Source organism: Mytilus galloprovincialis, chromosome 3 (assembly GCF_965363235.1).
Source record: "Mytilus galloprovincialis chromosome 3, xbMytGall1.hap1.1, whole genome shotgun sequence".
Taxonomy (NCBI): Eukaryota; Metazoa; Mollusca; class Bivalvia; order Mytilida; family Mytilidae; genus Mytilus; species Mytilus galloprovincialis.
Window position 1 is genome coordinate 55,802,288 of NC_134840.1, and position 20,791 is coordinate 55,823,078.

At 31.8% G+C, this 20,791-nt stretch overlaps 1 protein-coding gene across 1 annotated transcript; it reads left to right on the forward strand.

Moving 5' to 3' along the window:
* The first annotated feature begins 8,681 nt into the window (after positions 1-8,681).
* On the forward strand, positions 8,682-10,402 carry LOC143066482 (muscarinic acetylcholine receptor M2-like). The gene is made up of 2 exons (XM_076239395.1): positions 8,682-9,594; positions 10,202-10,402. The coding sequence occupies exons 1-2, from the start codon at positions 8,781-8,783 to the stop codon at positions 10,348-10,350; spliced, it is 963 nt and encodes a 320-aa protein (XP_076095510.1). The 5' UTR covers positions 8,682-8,780; the 3' UTR covers positions 10,351-10,402.
* The last annotated feature ends 10,389 nt before the right edge of the window (positions 10,403-20,791 follow it).

Consider the following 20,791-nt stretch of genomic DNA (forward strand, 5'->3'; position numbering starts at 1 on the left):
TTTTGGTCTTTTGGAAAATGTTGTTTGTGCTATTTTAGACCCTTCTACAACGAAATTTGTTTTACATGCACACGTATAAAAATTGCGGTTTTTATCCAACGCAATCATAGGTTTGAACGTAGTTTTCAATTTAGACTCGTATATATATATCTAGAATGACAACACTACGTGACAGGAATACAACACAAACAGACGCAATAACACTCATCACAGAGAAATGCATATATAAATTATTTTAAAGTACATTATAACTTGTAACCCTTAGAATATCAACGGACATCTCCCATTAACGACAGCACATAACACCATCAACAGTGACGTTCTTTTGTGATGATATGGAACAAGATCCATAAATTCAAAATTATCTTCACAATACTAGTCCAAATAATTATCATGATTATGATGGTCTTGAAACGCAATTTTAAATGAATGTGACGGCGCCATAATTATTTGGACTAACACAATACTTGAACCATTGAAAATGGAAATTAACTCGACTTAACTTACAATGAGAAATATGTGAAATCCACCGAAAATACAAAATTCAAACCCCAAACGATAAGACATAGCACAATATTCAGCCGTACTTACAAATAAACAACATCATAACCAAATACATGAATGTTCGATACATAAATAACGAGACACGTATTGTAATTTTAGCGATATAATTTAACATTGCCCCCAAAAAAGCAGGAGGTTTGACCAGCCCAAAAACCTAGTTCAACCAACAATGTTTTCTAAAAATTTCCTGTGCGAAGTGAGGAATATGGCAGTTGTTATCAAATTGTTCGTTTCTATGTATTTTGGCGTTTGTTGTATTCCTGTTATTCCTTTGTTTTCCTCTTTATAGTTAATATGTTTCCCTCGGTTTTAGTTTGTAATCCGGATTTGTTTTCTCTTAATCGATTTATGGCCTTTGAACAGCGGGTATACTACTGTAAAATTCAGAATGGAAATAGGGAATGTGTCAAAGAGAAAACAACCCGACCATAGAACAAACAACAACAGAAGGTCACCAACAGGTCTTCAATGCAGCGAGAAATTCCTGGACCAGGAGGTGTTGTTCAGCTGGCCCCCAAACAATTATATATACTGGTTTAGTGATAATGAACGCCATACTAAACTCCAAATTGTACACAAGAAACTAAAATTTAAAATAATACAAAACTAACAAAGGCGAGATGCTTCTGACGTGGGACAGGCGCAAAAATGCGGCGGGGTTAAACATGTTTATGAGATATCAACCCTCCCCCTATACCTCTAGCAAATGTAGAAAAGTAAACGCATAACAATACGCACATTAGAATTCAGTTCAAGAGAAGTATGAGTCTGATGTCAGAAGATGTAACCAAAGAAAATAAACAAAATGACAATAATACATAAATACCAACAGACTACTAGCAGTTAACTGACATGCCAGCTCCAGACTTCAATTAAACTGATTGAAAGATTACGTCTTCCTCATATGAATATCAGGCACAATGCTTCCCGCTAGGGGTTGAATATCATACCATCATAACATATATGAGAAGAACATAACCCGTGTCATGCCAACAACTGTTTTTTTTTAAATAAATGTGTCTAGTTCCGATGCAAAGACCCTATAAGTGAATAAATATTAACGCCAAAATATGCAATCTTTAATGACCTGACAACATTATCGTAACTATATTCCTTCTTAATAAGTCTATTTAAAGGTTTTATTAGCTTCTGAGGTAAATACTGACATTTTTGTGCTTTATAAAGAATATTTCCATAAGAAAATGGATGTGAAATACCTGAATCTATAAGAAGTCTGCATGTTGAGCTATATTTACGAATGATGTCCTTATACCGATGATAAAATTTAGTAAATGTTTTGACTAGTTTGTGATATCGAAAACCCTGGTGTAATAATTTTTCAGTAATACATAAATTTCTCTCGTTAAAATCTAAAACATCGTTACATACACGAGCGAATCGTACAAGTTGAGATATATAAACACCGTAAGATGGTGACCAAGGGAACGTCACCATCTAAAAATGGATAATTAACGATAGGAAATGGAAAATCATCTCTTTTATCATAAATTTTAGTATTAAGTTTTCCATTAATGACATAGATATCAAGATCGAGGATAGGGCAGTAGTCATTGTTAGTATTAGCTTTATTTAAAGTAAGTTCAACAGGATAAATTTCTTTAGTATACATACTGAACTGTGCATTCATGTTACCCTTACATTTGTTCCATACACCAAATATATTTGACCAATTACTAATAGTACTCTTAAAACAGACCAAAACACAAAAACTCAACTTTAACTAATGAACCAATAAAATAAGGTCAAGATCAGATTATACATGACAGTACACCTTACATTTGTTCCATACACAAAACATAGCTGAAATATTGCTTATAGTACTTTAAAAATACCAAAAGAGAAAAGCTGAACATTGAGCAATGAAGACGGAAATGAGGTCAAGGTCTGATGAAATCTTCTAGACTGACATGTACAATCATTCCATATATAGTTGACATCCTGCTTAGATAATATAGAAGAAACGGACCTAAGCAAGCAACTTTAAACCTTGATCACTGATCCATAAAATGAGGTCGTGGTCTGGTGAATCTTGTCTGACACATACGAAGATATTGCAAATAATCGCTTTATAAAAGGTAAAATAACAAATACCGATCTCCGAGGAGAATTCAAAACGGAAAGTCCGTAATCAAATGGCAAAACCAAAAGCTCAAACACATCAAACAAATGGATACAACTATCATATTTCTGACTTGGGTACAGGCATTTCCTAATGCAAAAAATGGTTGATTAAATCTGGTTTTATAGCTAGCTAAACCTCTCACTTGTATGATAGTCGCATAAAATTCCATTACATTCACAACGATGTGTAAGCAAAACAAAAATAGTCTACATCACAAGAAGGTAACACCTAAAATTTCTATTTATTTTCAAAATCAGTCTGTTCCTATTGTAGCCTACAACACATAAATACCCTCTGACATATGACTGTTCCCACTCACCTTATAATTACAGACCTTCTAGCTATGTTATTACCGAAGATCTAAACATAATTCAACATGAAAATCTCCAAAAGGTGATTATTTAAAGTTCACCTATTGTGTCTGTTTGTTTTGTTCACGCATCGGTGACAATATAATGGAATTTGATGCGACTGTCATACAAGTGAGAGGTTAAACTAGTTATAAAATCAGGTTTAATCCACCATTTTACCATTTTCTACATTAAAAAATGCCTGTACCAAGTCAGGAATATGACAGTTGTTATCCATTCGTTTGATGTGTTTTAACTTTTGATTTTGCCATTTGATTAGGGACTTTCCTTTTTGAATTTTCCTTGGAGTTCAGTATTTTTGTGATTTTACTTTTTTCTCATGGTCCTAAGTTTAGAGAACCCCAACACATCAATTGGAACGATAACTTCAAAATAATTATGGAAACCAATGAGGACTACACCAGAGCATGGGCTAAACGAGAAGAAGTTGAACTGGACACTTTCTCAGAATGGGTCACAACACTGAGGTCTCTGATAAAACGTCGCATTTATAAGTTGAAAAACTTTGTGAATGATCGACCAAAATCATGAAATATTGAATTTAGAAATCAGTTCAGAAAAAAAGGAGACAAAAAGGTTACAACCAAATATCATTTGTCATATATCAAAATGAACGTAATCAAAAAGAAAAAAAAAAAGAACATAGTATATAAATTCTACACTGAAGAGTAATTCAAACAAAAGAGAGGGATGAATTGCTGCGTTTTGTTGCATTGTTGTATAGACAATTAGTCGACTCGGAGTCGAAATGATATTATCCTGATAGGATGACATGTCACATGTGGACAGTTATCTTTTGAACTAGCAAATGAAGCTCAATATATCGGTCAAGTATAAAACAGGTTACATATGCACATCGCGCCCATACTCTTTCGTCTTTAAGCGCATATCATATTTGCTACTGGACATTGAAAACCACTCGCTCATCTCTTTGAACAGCGATATACTACTGTTGCCTTTATTAGGAACAACGTTCAGAAAAAAATATCAATGAAGTATTAGTAATCTTGATATTAGGTTGTTACCGAAATCTCTCAATTTGCAGCTAGCACAATCATTCTGATGTTTCTACTGTTTCACTCAGTGTGTGTGGGTGGGGTGGGGTGGGGACACTAAAAGAATTGATAGGACTTTTTAGCTCCAAATAAAAAACTCCGGATTTAAGCGTGAATTTTTATATCATTATAGCGAAATGTTAAATTGTCAATGTCTATCTAAGCTATAGCATTACTCTTTACTTAGCTTCCTTACAATATAGATTTGTATATTAATGACTTTAATAACAAGACAGCACAATATTAAAATGTCATATCTATTAAAATATAGTACTAAAAGTAATTACTGAATACAATCAATCATCTCATCTTTGAGGTCTGTAAACTCAACAATAATTGTGTAATAAAAGTTTCATCTATAATTCCCTGAAATAATTGAATAGAAATTGATAAACTAATTTTGTTGTTTCATATTTTGTCATTGTTTGTTGAATTCATCATGTGCAGTCAATTAATGTTGTAGTGTTTTATTGTATAAAATTGATATTTCCTTTTTAATTACAATCTTATGTACATTTCAAATTATATTACCATAACAAAATCAGAAATAGATAAAAAAAATATTTTTGATTTTTGAAAAATTTGATTTCTTTTTCGGGAGGTGTTTATAATTCCTGATATTTTTTTTACCGTAACACGCCTTTTCAATTTTGTTTGTGTTAAATACTTGATCTTTTATAATTGCACAGTTTTCATTAAGCTGCTTAATTAGAAAAGTCGTGAACTTGGACTTATCTTAGATTTTTTAAAATTGAGTTTTTAAAGAATGCAATGCATAGACGAATTATTGAAGCATATTTTGTTTCCGAAAGGGTTAGTGAGCTTGAGAGCTATTCTTATTTCTGTCGTCCTTTGTCCGTCTATCGCTTTTCATATGTCTAATGTAATAATAAACATTTATAAAAAATCTCCTCACTAATCACCTGTCCAATTTAAAACCAAACTTGGTAACAACCATTCTTGGTCGGTCACATAGAAAATAATGGTACAATCTGATTTACTGTCTAAGATCGTCTAATATTACTGATGAAAATCGTAAAAGATAATGAAGATCTGACAGATCAGAAATCTTGCATCACTGTTATGAAATCATGGGTATTTATAAGTCAGCCATACTGATTTCTTTAATAATTTGTCGTATTTTTCTTAGAAACTACAAATCGGAGATTCATGAAACTCAGTATCAAGACCTTCCAACTCAAAATCGCATGCATTAAACAAGTGCAGGTGTAACGGGGATATCGTTAGTATTTGTAACATATATGCAATAACTCCAATAACTTTTGTTCGCACCAAGTTTCCCGATGACCTTTTAAAGGAGTTATTGCTCTTAAATGACAGTGTTTGATATAATTATGTTTTAAGTCTTACTGTAACAAAAAAAACATCACAATTCAAGATTTTCAAAATGACGAATGAAACCACCAACTGAGACCTTGGAGAGGTTGATTCTCGCCTATATATCGTATGGTTTTGCCAAATGGCTTTATACTTAAATAAAATTCGATAAGCAATTTTTTGGAGTCAAATTCCGTATCCAATGTTATAACTGCAAATTATAATTGTTTCTTAGTATCTGAACACCGTATGTTCTGAGTCCAATGATTTTAATCTTTATTAATATTTTCGATGTAAAACAAATTTTTTTTTTTCACGAAAAATTAAATAAGATCTTATTTCTTAAATATTCCCTGCTGCTCTATTCAAATTTATTCAATGAATTATTTAATTGAAAATGAAATTTCAATAACTACTTCAACATATCTACACATTAATTCGCAGGTTACCGCGTGGATTCAATTTCGGCTACCCTATGAGTTCTGAAATGAAAGAGACATTTTTATACTCATAATAGTATCCATTCAGTATACAAATGCCAGTAACAGATTTAAGATTTTTCATCGGAAATTAAAACAACTTTAATTTAAAAAAAACGGAATGATTTTTTATTATTAATGTTCCACCAATCGACATCAATCTTTGCCAATAAGTCGAACACTTATCCCTAAATCCACCTCTGTTTGTGATGCATGTGAGATATCAATCCTCCCCTATACGTCTTGCCAATATAAAATAAACAAACACACGGCAATGTGCACAGTAGAACTCAGTTAAAAAAAACACCATTGCAAGATTTTCTGATTGCAAAAACCTACACAGAACAATTATTTTGTAATCCAGGGGTGGTGTTCTCGAAAGTATCCTAAGATTCGTCCTAAGTCATAGATAAGACCAATTTTAGGATGGACTTAGGATCGACTTAGGACACTCTTAAGTTGTGTCTCGAAGCTATCTCAGACGTATCTTATGTTAGGACGTCATTAACATATCCTAAGTCGAAATTTTAAATCGTCAAATTTATTTTTTGATAAAACATTTATTAATGACTAAACCAATTAATAAAATTGTTTACGAATTTTATAATAACAATTAAAGAATTAAATCCATGATTTTAAATGTAATCCTAAAATTGTATCAAAAAGGATTGTAATTTAAACTGGAAAACAACCTGTTTTGGAATGAGAATTGAATAAGTAGCGTAATCGTAAAACGAAGTTCAAAGTTTAAAATCATGCATTATTTCTTTATATACGAGTCAAAACCGATGGTGCGTTTCATTTCATGTTAATCTTCAGGTAAAAAAATGAACAAAAAGCGAAATCCAAACTTTATTATGTTAGGATGAAGATAGGATGAGCCTAAGACACCTAATTAGGTGTTCTAAACACACAGTGCTAAGTCTTAGACTTTCTTTCATTCACTATATACTGAATAAAGTCACACGTTTTTTTAAGGTATTGTTTATTAGTAGTGACTCCGTCAATATTTTGAAAATAGTCACGAATTATTCTTTCGGAATAAATATAAACAATATTTGTTTACAACAATAAGCGACTCAGTAGATTTATAAGATACATTAAATCCATATTTGTGAGACGCACTTCTCAAGGTCAAAACAATGAGTGTGGACATGCATCAATGCTATTTCGTAATAAACGATTCAGTCGGGCGATATGCAAACAAAGCCGTATTTTATGATGGCCTCAATAATGAGCATAAACACATCTAGTAGATAAATTAATATCAAATTACATTTATCCGTATTGTACTAATATTTTTTGAACCGGAATACTTGATCAGAGTTATCCCTACTGTATTATTTGCTTGCTTGAAATTGTTTATAAAGTATTGTCTTTTGAATATTTGTTACATAAACTAAATGTTTACTGTTGAAATAAATAGTTTATTTTCATACCGTTTTAATTTTCATTAACACTTTCATACAATTTGAAGGATTTTAGAAATACACCTGGTACCTTGCTTGTGTTAATCGTCAGTCAAAAATAGTTGAGAAACTCACTCCAGTCGTAACGAAGAAAAACGTGACAATATTGGTTATTTTCATCGGATTTTGTCTAATGCTTAGTCCGTTGCTGTGTGTGTTACATTTTAATGTTGTGTCGTTGTTCTCCTCTAATATTTGATGCGTTTCCCTCAGTTTTAGTTTGTTACCCCGATTTTGTTTTTTTGTCCATAGATTTATGAGTTTTGAACAGCGGTATACTGCTGTTGCCTTTATTTAAACCGAAATAAGTTGGCGCATGAAACTTGTATGTCAGAGTATCGGACTTTCTTAAAGTGAAACGTTCAACTGATGCAATTTCCATGCTACTGAGTAAAAGCACTATTGGATTCATGACACTTACTAGTGTTTCATGGTCATGCAACCCCCGTTTAAGCAGTGAAAATCAGATTGTACGTCAAATCAGTAAACATCCAATGTTTTAGCTCTGACTAAATGAATTAATTTTATGGGCCGATGCCAGATTTCCCTAAAGTGCTCCTTATTTGATAGACTGCTAATAGTTGGTTATATTAATGAATCTTAATAAAACATCACTGGAGGATAAACTCAACAGATTGTCAAGCTATATGTATTTCCATTATTTAATGCATAGTAGATACTTCTAGAGAATACAATTTTTAACTGTTTTAAATATTTCAGATAAACATGCTGTTTTAATTGTGAAATAAAATTGATAACGATTACATCATATTTCTATCTCGCCAAGTTTGGCACACACAGTTTAAATATTTCTTCAGCTCTCCATGGACATAGTATGTTAATCATACTCGTACCAGATTATCTTAACTTAAACATGTGGGTTTTTTTTAAATGTCAGATGTTCATCCATTTCGTATGACATTATTAATTTATTAGAATAATTTCTATTCGGTGGAAGCACTTTCATAGACATCAATCCAAACAAAATTTTCCATAAATGAATAAAATTAATGAATAAAAGAGTTTATTTGATTAGAGAGCTGAATAAAACTGATATAAATGATTTGTTTAGCAAACTATGGCCCATTGAGAGATGAATTTCATAAATACTAGAAGTCTTACGTGGAATCTGGACATGTTTGGAACCTGTTCAGTTTGTCGATGGTGAAATGTCAACGTTGAAGTACACATCTACAGAGATTGGACTGAATGTTTCCAACAGTATGTGTATGGAAACAAATAACTCATTAGGTAACAAAACATTGACGGAGGATGAAATATTTACTAAATTACAGTCTATTTTGATTGCTATTTTTGCAGGTATTCTTGCGGTTTTAACTCTTGGTGGAAATCTTCTGGTGATGATATCTTTCGGAATTAACAAGAAACTGAGAATACTAAACAACTACTTTTTAGTAAGTCTATCTGTTGCAGATTCAGCTATTGGGTTATTATCAATGCCTTTATATACTGTATATGTTGTCCTTGGTTATTGGCCGTTCAGTTCTCTGCCATGTGATCTCTGGCTATCAATGGACTATGTTATGACTAATTCATCGGCATTACATTTAGTTATCATATGTGTAGACCGATACTTTTCCGTCAAGAAACCATTTACTTATAGAGCTTATAGGACATCTAAAAATGTTTTAAGAATGATTATTTCCGTTTGGGTCATTTCGAGTTTACTGTGGATACCATTGATTTTTGCGATGCCTTACATAGAAGGCGAGCGTACCGTACCAGAAACTGAATGTTACATTCAATTTCTATATTCAAATGCTTATGTTACCATCACTACTCATATCTTGGCGTTTTGGTTACCGGTTTTCATCATGATTGCTCTCTATCAAAGGGTTTACAGTGCAGCAATAGCACATGCTGCTTTTAAGTCGAAATATGCATGTCGCCCTGATGTTACAAATAACAAAGCAACAAACAACTGTCGCAGCAAACTCGATAGACATGCATCAATTAATAGCAAAGTATCTTCTATATATGAATCATCTTATATGAATGGAGGAAAGCCTCATCCCGATAGAGAAGGCGATAAAGCTGCAATAACATTGACCGCCATTCTATTAGCATTTATTATAACATGGACACCATATCATATTAATGTGATTATATCTTGTTTTTGCTCGGACTGTGTACCGAATGCAGTGTATCATATTGGTATGTATAAATGTAAATAAACTTTTTAAGAAATAATTTGCAATACCTCATTTTAACAATATTCTATCTTGACAGATAATTAACATAATAAAAAAGCAAATATCTCTCACTAATATACTGAACAACGAAAAGAGTGATCGAACTAAATACTGTTTCAACTAATGTTTCAAATGTGACAATCCAGGAAAGACACAGTATACATCGTATCCAAGAAAACATGCTTGGTTTTTTATATATATTTATAGTCATTTTACTACTGGAAGTTTATCTGAAATTCTAAAAAAAAAAAAAAAAAAAAATGTAACATGCTGTATCCACAACACAGTTAATCTGCTCTTGTATGCTCTATGCAACATGCAAATGTTGCATCTCATGTGCTTGTAAACGTTTTCAATATACCAATAGTTATTTCTGAGTCCTTCTAGTGACCCCAAGTTAACTTTATCTCAAAAGGAACAATTTTCATCATATGACATTTCTAACTTAAAAGTGACCACCAAATAACAAAAACAAACCTAAAGCAAAAAACCAAGATGCATGTAGTTATATTTTAAAGTGAGTCTTACACAAATGTTTTCCTTTTTCATATTTGTTCTTTATATTTCAGCTTACTGGCTATGCTATGTTAACAGCACAATTAATCCGCTCTTGTATGCCCTATGCAACATAAATTTCCGATGGACTTTCATTAGAATTCTGACATGCAACCAAATATATACTGTTACAAGTGACATGGTTAGAAATGGAGTTCAGTGAAGAACAGATATATTAAATTCATAATCATGGACAAGTATTATACTTTTATAAGCCAAACAAAATCGTATATTTTGGCTACAGCCAATATTTTATTTTCTGAACATTTTGACATGTTCTTTCGCAGCACCAATACCTCCCGGTCATTGTTTGTGTTCGTGTATTCCAAACTGTAGTTAACGTTCAGATGTTTTGTAGACTATTGTCGTCTTTTTTCTTTAGACATGGTGTTGTCAGTCTTCGACATCAGATTTTTTAATAGCCAATCAAAGTCGGTAAAAACTTCAATAGTCATGGTAAGATCAGCCCTCTATATGTTGTGTACAAGTTATCATTTCGTACAAATTATTATTTTTGTTTAAATTACAACTTGTATTTTGACTTTGTACAAACTGTTATTTGTACAAAAAGTACTTGTACCAATTACAGTTTGTACAAAATATGACTAAAATTCACGTATAATTTGTACAATAATGTACAGAATGGATTTGTTCTAAAAACATTGATACTAGCTCACGGCCGACACTCGGCTAACCGAGAGATTGGTCGGTTAATCTATATTGAGTATGTGGCTATATCGGCGGTGGGTCTGTTAATCGGGTTGGCTAAAGTCTGTTAATCAGGTGTTATCGAGGAAATCATTGAAAATTCTGCATGTTTCATTGTATAACTTTTTAAATATATGTTTATCATAAAAATTATTCATGTCTAACAAAACAATTCAGTGTACTGAATCCAGTGGTGTAATTTTTATTTTTCTAGCTTCGATGTACGATCTATAAAATGAAAAGGCATGTTACTCATCAATATATTTATACACATTTTACACACACAAAATGTACACAAAAAGACACGTTGGTTGAATTTACTTGCATGTGATATTTTGAACATCGAACAAAGACAGGCATTATGTTTGTCAACCAAATTGATATCATTGTGTGAAAAATCTACACAAAAATCTGTATTTTGGTGACATAAATCAATTTTTATTTAAAACCTGGTCTGTTAATGGGTCGGATGTATAAAACTCGGTCTGTTAATTGGTCTGTTAAGAGTTATGAATGGCAATAAAAGTATAATTGTATTGCTGTATGGGGTGTTATCGGATGAAATGGGTAGGCTCAACACGAGTTGCTAAAATATACGGAAACAACACATGAGCAATGAAACATAATATATACGGAAACACTGACATAAACAATGAATTTAGGCCATGAATATTGAAAACTGATATAAAAAAAGTGTAATATTAAAGTATTATTATGCATCATGTTAAAATGCCATATTTTGATTGCCTAATACGAAGGTGTTAATTTACTCTATCACATGGCTGAGCGGGTGACAATTTTTTGGCTAGACCAATCAAAAATCGGCAGTTTAAACGACAATGAATTGAATCTATATCAAGTTCTTTTAAAGACAATGCTTAAAGTTCTAATTTACTATGCAACGAAGCGTGGAACTCAAACTTAATTCTTTTACAATTGTTGGAAAAACATATTTCACTTGTTAATATTTTTACTTTAAAACCTATAAATCATTGTGTGTTATGCTTATTAGTGATATTAAACGCATTTGTTCACCATCGATGGGTTTCAACTGGTGATGTACATTTCATCATGTTCATTGTGATGTATATTTCTCAGCCAGATGTGAGGCCTTTTGAAAGGGGTATTTACCCAAAATTTAAATAAAATAAATAACAATAACAAAATAACAACAATTGAAAATATTTTTTTTCTTGAAAGCAGAGCTTTTTTCCCGTTTCGGGCCTAATCCTTGTTTCGTTGATATGTCAAGTCAATGCACTACTATCGTCTATTTACTTCACTTCTGATGATTTTTCAAATACCCGTTACGCTGTCAAGTACGTGACTACATAGAAAATACTTTATAATAAAACTCATCTGTTAAAGAAAATGATGATAGTTAGGACATTCAGTATAATAAATCAAATATCACATAGCTGAGAGGGTGATAGAGCAGATCGGTATCCCTCGAAAAAACATTGTCAACCTTGGCTTCGCCGCGGTTGACAATGTTTTCTCGGGACCCAATCTGCTCTATCACCCTCTCAGCTACATGTATGTGTTATTTATATCTTATCACATATTTGTTATGGATACGGATAATTTGTTAAGATTTACCTGTTATGTTTCATTAAATTGTTATAATTGAACTTTTTTTCCCTCTTTTCTGCAACACTTAAATAGTTGATAAACAGCTTAAAGATTATAACATGTTTTTCGATATTTGCCCTGGTATCATCCCTCGACCCATATCGGCCCTCGACTAAAGCCTCGAGGCTGATATGGGAGTCTCGGGATGGTACCAGGGCTAATATAGAAAAGGGCATGTTATAATCTATACATATTGATTTCATCCAAGAATGGTCACATATATCATATGGATTCTGTTTAGGTTGTCATGAATGACACTAATTTGTATCTAAATTGGTATTAACCAGTATATAAATCAGAGATAAACGTCGTTATGTAACTAAACATCAGTAAGTAAAATATATTGGGATGCTAGAATATATAAAGAATAAAGAAATAATAATGAGTAAGATAAAATAAAATGTAGCGAAAAGTAACAGACAATTTAAAGAATATAGAAATAAACAACAACCCCAATCCGGACCCTCATTGTATACACGAGAATCTGGATGGAAACACAGAATATATAGAATAATACATAAGGACAGTAGAAAGTGATGCATTAATAAACAAAGATAGAAAAAAATAATAACTGTTTGAGAATAAAGACATGAAACACTCCTGGGTGTTGAAACAGTAACGGATTGCTACATGTATGTACTCATATTGGTAATAAATGCCAAAAGTTTACATGCGGACAACTGCAGTTCTCCTCTGCACTTATGTAGAAAGGAACTAAACGGAATAAAATGAATTAAAACTTAAGATAACCAAATGTAGCTGCATTCGCTCCTTTCCATTTACTTCTTTAGACTGATTTGTAAACAACAGATGATTCAGTAATAGAAGAAAAGAACCAATCGGATGATGTTGACGATTTAGAGCTTAACGTCCAGTGACAAATATCATGTGCATATGAGAACGACAACACGTTATATGTACCCTGTGTTGTATTAGAAAGACACTTTCGGACGGATTTGAGAACGTGCTACTTTGAATAGACACAAAAATTAAGGCTGAAGAAAACGTTAATAATAGATTCATGCATATTCCAGCAGGCAATCCATATCCATATATTGAAGTGACACACCCCTTAATAAAATGCAAAGGAAGTCAAAATAAAAATGTTCTTACTAGAAGGATGATGTTGCAGCGTATTGTCATTTTTTTTTAATCAAGAGCATCTCATTCTTAACTTTTTCAAAGGGAAAATATAAAGGTTGCACAACTATTGTCGTGGCTAAATAACTCTTAACTGACACAATTTCAATTGTCCAACCCATTAACAGACTTTATTCCCATAATGTTCACTAAAACGTGGTATTACTGACGTTATATTACAATTATGAAATATTTACTAATTTCAATTTATATTTCAGAACCAAAGTACGATTTTGTGTCCTTTAAATGATATATAAAATTGTTTTTTTCGCCTTTCATTACAAAAATTGCTATGCGTATAAGCATAAATACTACATGCTTGGGCGACGCCTTTTAGTTTTACTAAAAACTGCGCAGACTATGAAATGTTTTTACAGTTGGAAAATGTTCTATGATATATATCATTTTGTCAGACACTTTTCTTTTTTTGATTTGATTCTTATAATGTACCTAAAATCTGTATATTAAATAGATTTTAATATTAAAATTGTGCGTTTTACTCTTAACAGACGTATAACCAACCCGATTAACAGACCAACCGCCGATATAGCCGCATACTCAATATAGATTAACCGACCTATCTCTCGGTTAGCCGAGTGTCGGCCGTGTAGTTTGAAATATGTATTTAATTAATATTCACACCAATGATTCTTGAGCTTCAACATTCGCAAGAAAGCCATTAAAACAGATAATCATTTTTTTTCGTTCTTCATGTAAATGCAAAGGAAGGCACATCACTTCTTAATGTCTTAATGTAAATATTTTGTGCAATTCCTGATGCCATAATTCACTCACCTGTTCAAATGAATAACAAAGAAATACATCTGTATTTTGTTAATACTGTGTATTACGTGGTCTTTTAATAATACTAAAGTGTGCATCAGTGCTGTTTTTCAACAAAATTCATATAATGAATAATTGTACAAGTTATAAGTGAATTTTCGTCCAATTTTGTTCAAATTGTAATTTGTACAAGCACTTTTGGTACAAAGTAAAAATACAAATTATTATTTGTACAAAATTATAACTTGTACACATATATATAAATATCAATATATATGTCACTGTGCGGACATGTACACTTCGTGATCACATGTCTGTATCATCGGTTTATCGAACTGTGAGAATATTGAACTAACGAGCCATTGGACTATGGAACAGTCGGACTATTGAACCGTTGAACTAAAGGGTCGTCAGACTGTCAAGCGGACCCCGTTTTTTTTAAATAAAAATAAAATTTTGTTGTCCTGTTGCGTACTGTATCAGAGAAAAATGGACATGATCAAGAAAACTTAACGTAGATAATGAACACTGATAGTTAGGCAAACAGGGCATAATCATGAGATTATATCGCTGATCAATTAACCAGAAAAATGACGTCAAGGTCAGATAAACTCTGCAAGATGAACATGTACAGCATACAACCATTATAACCAAAATTGGTCTGATTAAAATATAGATTATGTGTCCATGCCTTGCTTTACAATGCCATAGAGCTAAGCTAAGACGCACAATCTCTATTTCAATCAGATAAATCAACCATAAGTAAATGACCTATAGATTAGAATATCTGAAAAACTAGACCTTATCATGAAAACTAAATTTGGATTACTGAACCATGAAATGATTTTAAGGTTAGCTGAACTCTTTTCGAACGGAAATAATTACCTTGCAATGATTCCATGTAACAATATAGGTATTCTATTACATACTAAAAAGTAATATGATATAAAAACTATTTAAAAAAAGAAAATGACGTCAAGGACAAATGAAAAATGCAAAATGGAAACTAAGACAATAAGGCATTTTGGATACAATATTTTTTTACCTTCTTATACAAGCGTTATACAGATAGATAATGCTGGTGCTGCTGACAATGGATTAGTATACCTATATCTTGCAAAATGTCACATCCATGATAGAGGATACAAAAATCGGAGTAGCTTTATAAAATAATCTTTAGATATACACAATGTATTGCACAAATTATCTATCAAGTGGTATATTTATTGGTATTCATGCAGTTAAGTCATAAATCATGTTCTTTTTATAACCCTCAGACAGATGTGTTATAAGTATTCATATAAGTCCTCTTGCTTTCTTCAAAACTAATGAATGATTGATTATTTTATGCCTCTTAAAGCTAGTTAAGTTTCATCGTATCAGCCAAATTTTATTGGTGGAGATATCCATAGTACCATGAAGATCCAAAGACCTTCTACTTGAAAACTGACTTTTCCTATTCAATTAAGATAACAGTCAAACACACCTTGACAAAACAAGGTAGAAAACGGTGTATTATAATCAATCTTGTAAGGTTTCAAAAAACAATTAACAAGAATGTGTCCCAAGTACAATTATTTTACGAATTATGTAATTGAAAATGAAATTTCAATAACTACTTCAACATATCTACACATTAATTCGCAGGTTACCGCGTGGATTCAATTTCGGCTACCACCATGAGTTCTGAAATGAAAGAGACATTTTTATACTCATATAAGTATCCATTCAGTGTACAAATACCAGTCACAGATTTAAGATTTTTCATCGGAAATTTAAAAAACCTTATTTAAAAAAAAAAAGAAATGATTTTCTATTATTAATGTTCCACCAATCGACATCAATCTTTTCCAATAAGTCGAACACTTATCCATAAATCCACCTCTGTTTGTGATGAATGTGAGATATCAATCCTCCCCTATACCTCTTACCAGTATAGAATAAACAAACACACGGCAATGTGCACAGTAGAACTCAGTTAAAAAAACACCATTGCAAGATTTTCTGATTACAAAAACCTACACAGAACATTTCTTTTGTAATTCAGGATCCTTAAGATTGCTGAATTTGATGAACCATATATCTCTATGCTATTATCCGTTAAGAAATTTCATGTAGATTGTTGATTTAATAATTAATTTACAACTTGCTTCGTCTCGAATTGTGTCGATCAATGGCTTCTCCTGTGCTACAAGTTGCATAGAAACTTGATTTTTTTAAAACATAGTTCTAAGATACCTGTCTTTTCTTATGTTTTATGAAGTTGTTGGGCTGCATATGTTTTTTCTATATTCGTTCTCACTCGTGTTGATATTTAAGGCATGTGATAATTATACTTAAAAACTCGGGGAAACATTTGCAAACTTAGTCTTAATCAAAAATATAAGTATGATAGAAAAAAAAACTACAAATTACAGCTTTTATGAAATAGTGGGAGTTTCAGACAAGACAATATATTTTCATGAATAATCACTCAATACATCTTTTCTTCTCTTTTTTCTTCTTTTTCGTATAATTCCATGCAAGATTCCTAATGACGATTTCATGTCATACATTAATCTCAATCATGATCGATGTTTGAACCGAAATAAGTGGTCGCATGAAACTTGTATCGGACTTTCTAAAAGTGAAACGTTCAACTGATGCAATTTCCATGCTACTGAGTAAAAGCACTATTGGATTCATGACACTTTCTTGTGTTTCATGATCACGCAACCCCCGTTTAAGCAGTGAAAATCAGATTGTACGTCAAATCAGTAAACATCCAATGTTTTAAATCTGGCTAAGTGAATTAATTTTATGGGCCGATGCCAGATTTCCCTAAAGTGCTCCTTATTTGATAGACTGCAAATAGTTGGTTATATTAATGGATATTAATAAAACATCACTGGAGGATAAACTCAACAGATTGTCAAGCTATATGTATTTCTATTATTTAATGCATAGTAGATACTTCTAGAGAATGCAATTTTTAAACTGTTTTATATATTCCAGATAAACATGTTGTTTTAATTGTGAAATAAAATTGATAACGTATTACATCATTTTCTACCAAGTTTGGCACACACAGTTTAAATGTTTCTTCAGCTCTCCATGGGACATAGTATGTTAATCATACTCGTACCAGATTATCTTAACATGTGGGTTTTTTTAAATGTCAGATGTTCATCCATTTCGTATGACATTATTAATTTATTAAAATAATTCCTATTCGGTGGAAGAACTTTCATAGACATCAATCGAAACAAATTTTTTTCATAAATGAATAAAATTAATTAAAGAGTTTGTTTAATTGGAGAGCTGAATTAAGGTAGCACAATACAAAGATTTGTTCACTCTCAATCAGACAACTTTAAACTGATGTAATTCATGTCATCCTTCTTTATATTTTATAAATGAGGTACATTTTGTACCAAAAGAAAGAAGAAAGATTAATCTTTCAAATTGTGATAATTTCATTACGACATAATTATTACATAATCAATTGTTATGTAATTAGTTGCTATATTGTGATGTCCACACTTGAATGAATTTAGCGTCTTTGTTCTTCATAGCATCCCAAAATATTTTATAGATTCTTGTACAACACAGCTTGACTTCCAAAACTGTGTCTCAGATTTCCAAAAACATCAATAGAACAAATATTATACCACATTGAATTTAGTGATCTCTTATGAATTGATGTTGCAAACTTCATTGAAGATTTATGAGAGAATGAAATACAATAGGAAATATCTGAGACACAGTTTTGGAGGTCAAACTGTGTTGTGCAAGAATCTATAAAATATTTTGGGATGCTATGAATAACAAAGAAGCTAAATTCATATAAGTATGGACATCACAATATAGCAATTAATTACATAACAATTAATTATGTAATAATTATGTCATAATGAAATTATCACAATTTGAAAGATTAATCATTCTTCTTTCTTTTGGTACCTCATTTATAAAATTTAAAGAAGGATGAGTGGAATTACATCAGTTTAAAGATGTCTGATTGGGGATGAAAATTCTTTGTATTGTGCTACCTTAAACTAATATAAATGATTTGTTTAGCAAACTATGGTCCATGGAGAGATTAATTTCATAAAAACTAGAAGTCTTACGTGGAATCTGGACATGTTTGGAACCTGTTCAGTTTGTCGATGGTGAAATGTCAACGTTGAAGTACACATCTACAGAGATTGGGCTGAATGTTTCCACCAGTATGTGTATGGAAACAAATAACTCATTAGGTAACAAAACATTGACGGAGGATGAAATATTTACTAAATTACAGTCTATTTTGATTGCTATTTTTGCAGGTATTCTTGAGGTTTTAACTCTTGGTGGAAATCTTCTGGTGATGATATCTTTCGGAATTAACAAGAAACTGAGAATACTAAACAACTACTTTTTAGTAAGTCTATCTGTTGCAGATTCAGCTATTGGGTTATTATCAATGCCTTTATATACTGTATATGTTGTCCTTGGTTATTGGCCGTTCAGTTCTCTGCCATGTGATCTCTGGCTATCAATGGACTATGTTATGACTAATTCATCGGCATTACATTTAGTTATCATATGTGTAGACCGATACTTTTCAGTCAAGAAACCATTTACTTATAGAGCTTATAGGACATCTAAAAATGTTTTAAGAATGATTATTTCCGTTTGGGTCATTTCGAGTTTACTGTGGATACCATTGATTTTTGCGATGCCTTACATAAAAGGCGAGCGTACCGTACCAGAAACTGAATGTTACATTCAATTTCTATATTCAAATGCTTATGTTACCATCACTACTCATATCTTGGCGTTTTGGCTACCGGTTTTCATCATGATTGCTCTCTATCAAAGGGTTTACAGTGCAGCAATAGCACATGCTGCTTTTAAGTCGAAATATGCATGTCGCCCTGATGTTACAGATAACAAAGCAACAAACAACTGTCGCAGCAAACTCGATAGACATGCATCAATTAATAGCAAAGTATCTTCTATATATGACTCATCTTATATGAATGGAGGAAAGCCTCATCCCGATAGAGAAGGCGATAAAGCTGCAAGAACATTGACCGCCATTCTATTAGCATTTATTATAACATGGACACCATATCATATTAATGAGATTATATCTTGTTTTTGCTCGGACTGTGTACCGAACGCAGTGTATCATATTGGTATGTATAAATGTAAATAAAGTTTTTAAGAAATAATTTGCAATACCTCATTTTAACAATATTCTATCTTGACAGATAATTAACATAATAAAAAAGCAAATATCTCTCACTAATATACTGAACAACGAAAAGAGTGATCGAACTAAATACTGTTTCAACTAATGTTTCAAATGTAACAATCCAGGAAAGACACAGTATACATCGTATCAAAGAAAACATGCTTGGTTTTTTATATATATTTATAGTCATTTTACTACTGGAAGTTTATCTGAAATTCTAAAAAAAAACAACAAAAAACAATGTAACATGCTGTATCCACAACACAGTTAATCTGCTCTTGTATGCTCTATGCAACATGCAAATGTTGCATCTCATGTGCTTGTAAGCGTTTTCAATATACCAATAGTTATTTCTGAGTCCTTCTAGTGACCCCAAGTTAACTTTATCTCAAAAGGAAAAATTTTCATCATATGACATTTCTTACTTAAAAGTGACCACCAGATAACAAAAACAAACCAAAAGCAAAAAACCAAGATGCATGTAGTTATATTTTAAAGTGAGTCTTACAAAAATGTTTTCCTTTTTCATATTTGTTCTTTATATTTCAGCTTACTGGCTATGCTATGTCAACAGCACAATTAATCCGCTCTTGTATGCCCTATGCAACATAAATTTCCGATGGACTTTCATTAGAATTCTGACATGCAACCAAATATATACTGTTACAAGTGACATGGTTAGAAATGGAGTTCAGTGAAGAACAGCTATATTAAATTCATAATCATGGACAATATTTTATTTTCTGAACATTTTGACATGTTCTTTCGCAGCACCAATACATCCCGGTCATTGTTTGTGTTCGTGTATTCCAAACTGTAGTTAACGTTGAGATGTTTTGTAGACTGTTGTTGTCTTTTTTCTTTAGACATGGTGTTGTCAGTCTTCGACATCAGATTTTTTTTATAGCCAATCACAGTCGTTAAAAACTTCAATCGTCATGGTAAGATCAGCCCTCTATATGTTGTGTACAAGTTAACATTTTGTACAAATTATTATTTTTGTTTAAATTACAACTTGTATTTTGACTTTGCATAAACTGTTATTTGTACAAAAAGTACTTGTACCAATTACAGTTTGTACAAAATATGACTAAAATGCACTTATAACTTGTACAATAAT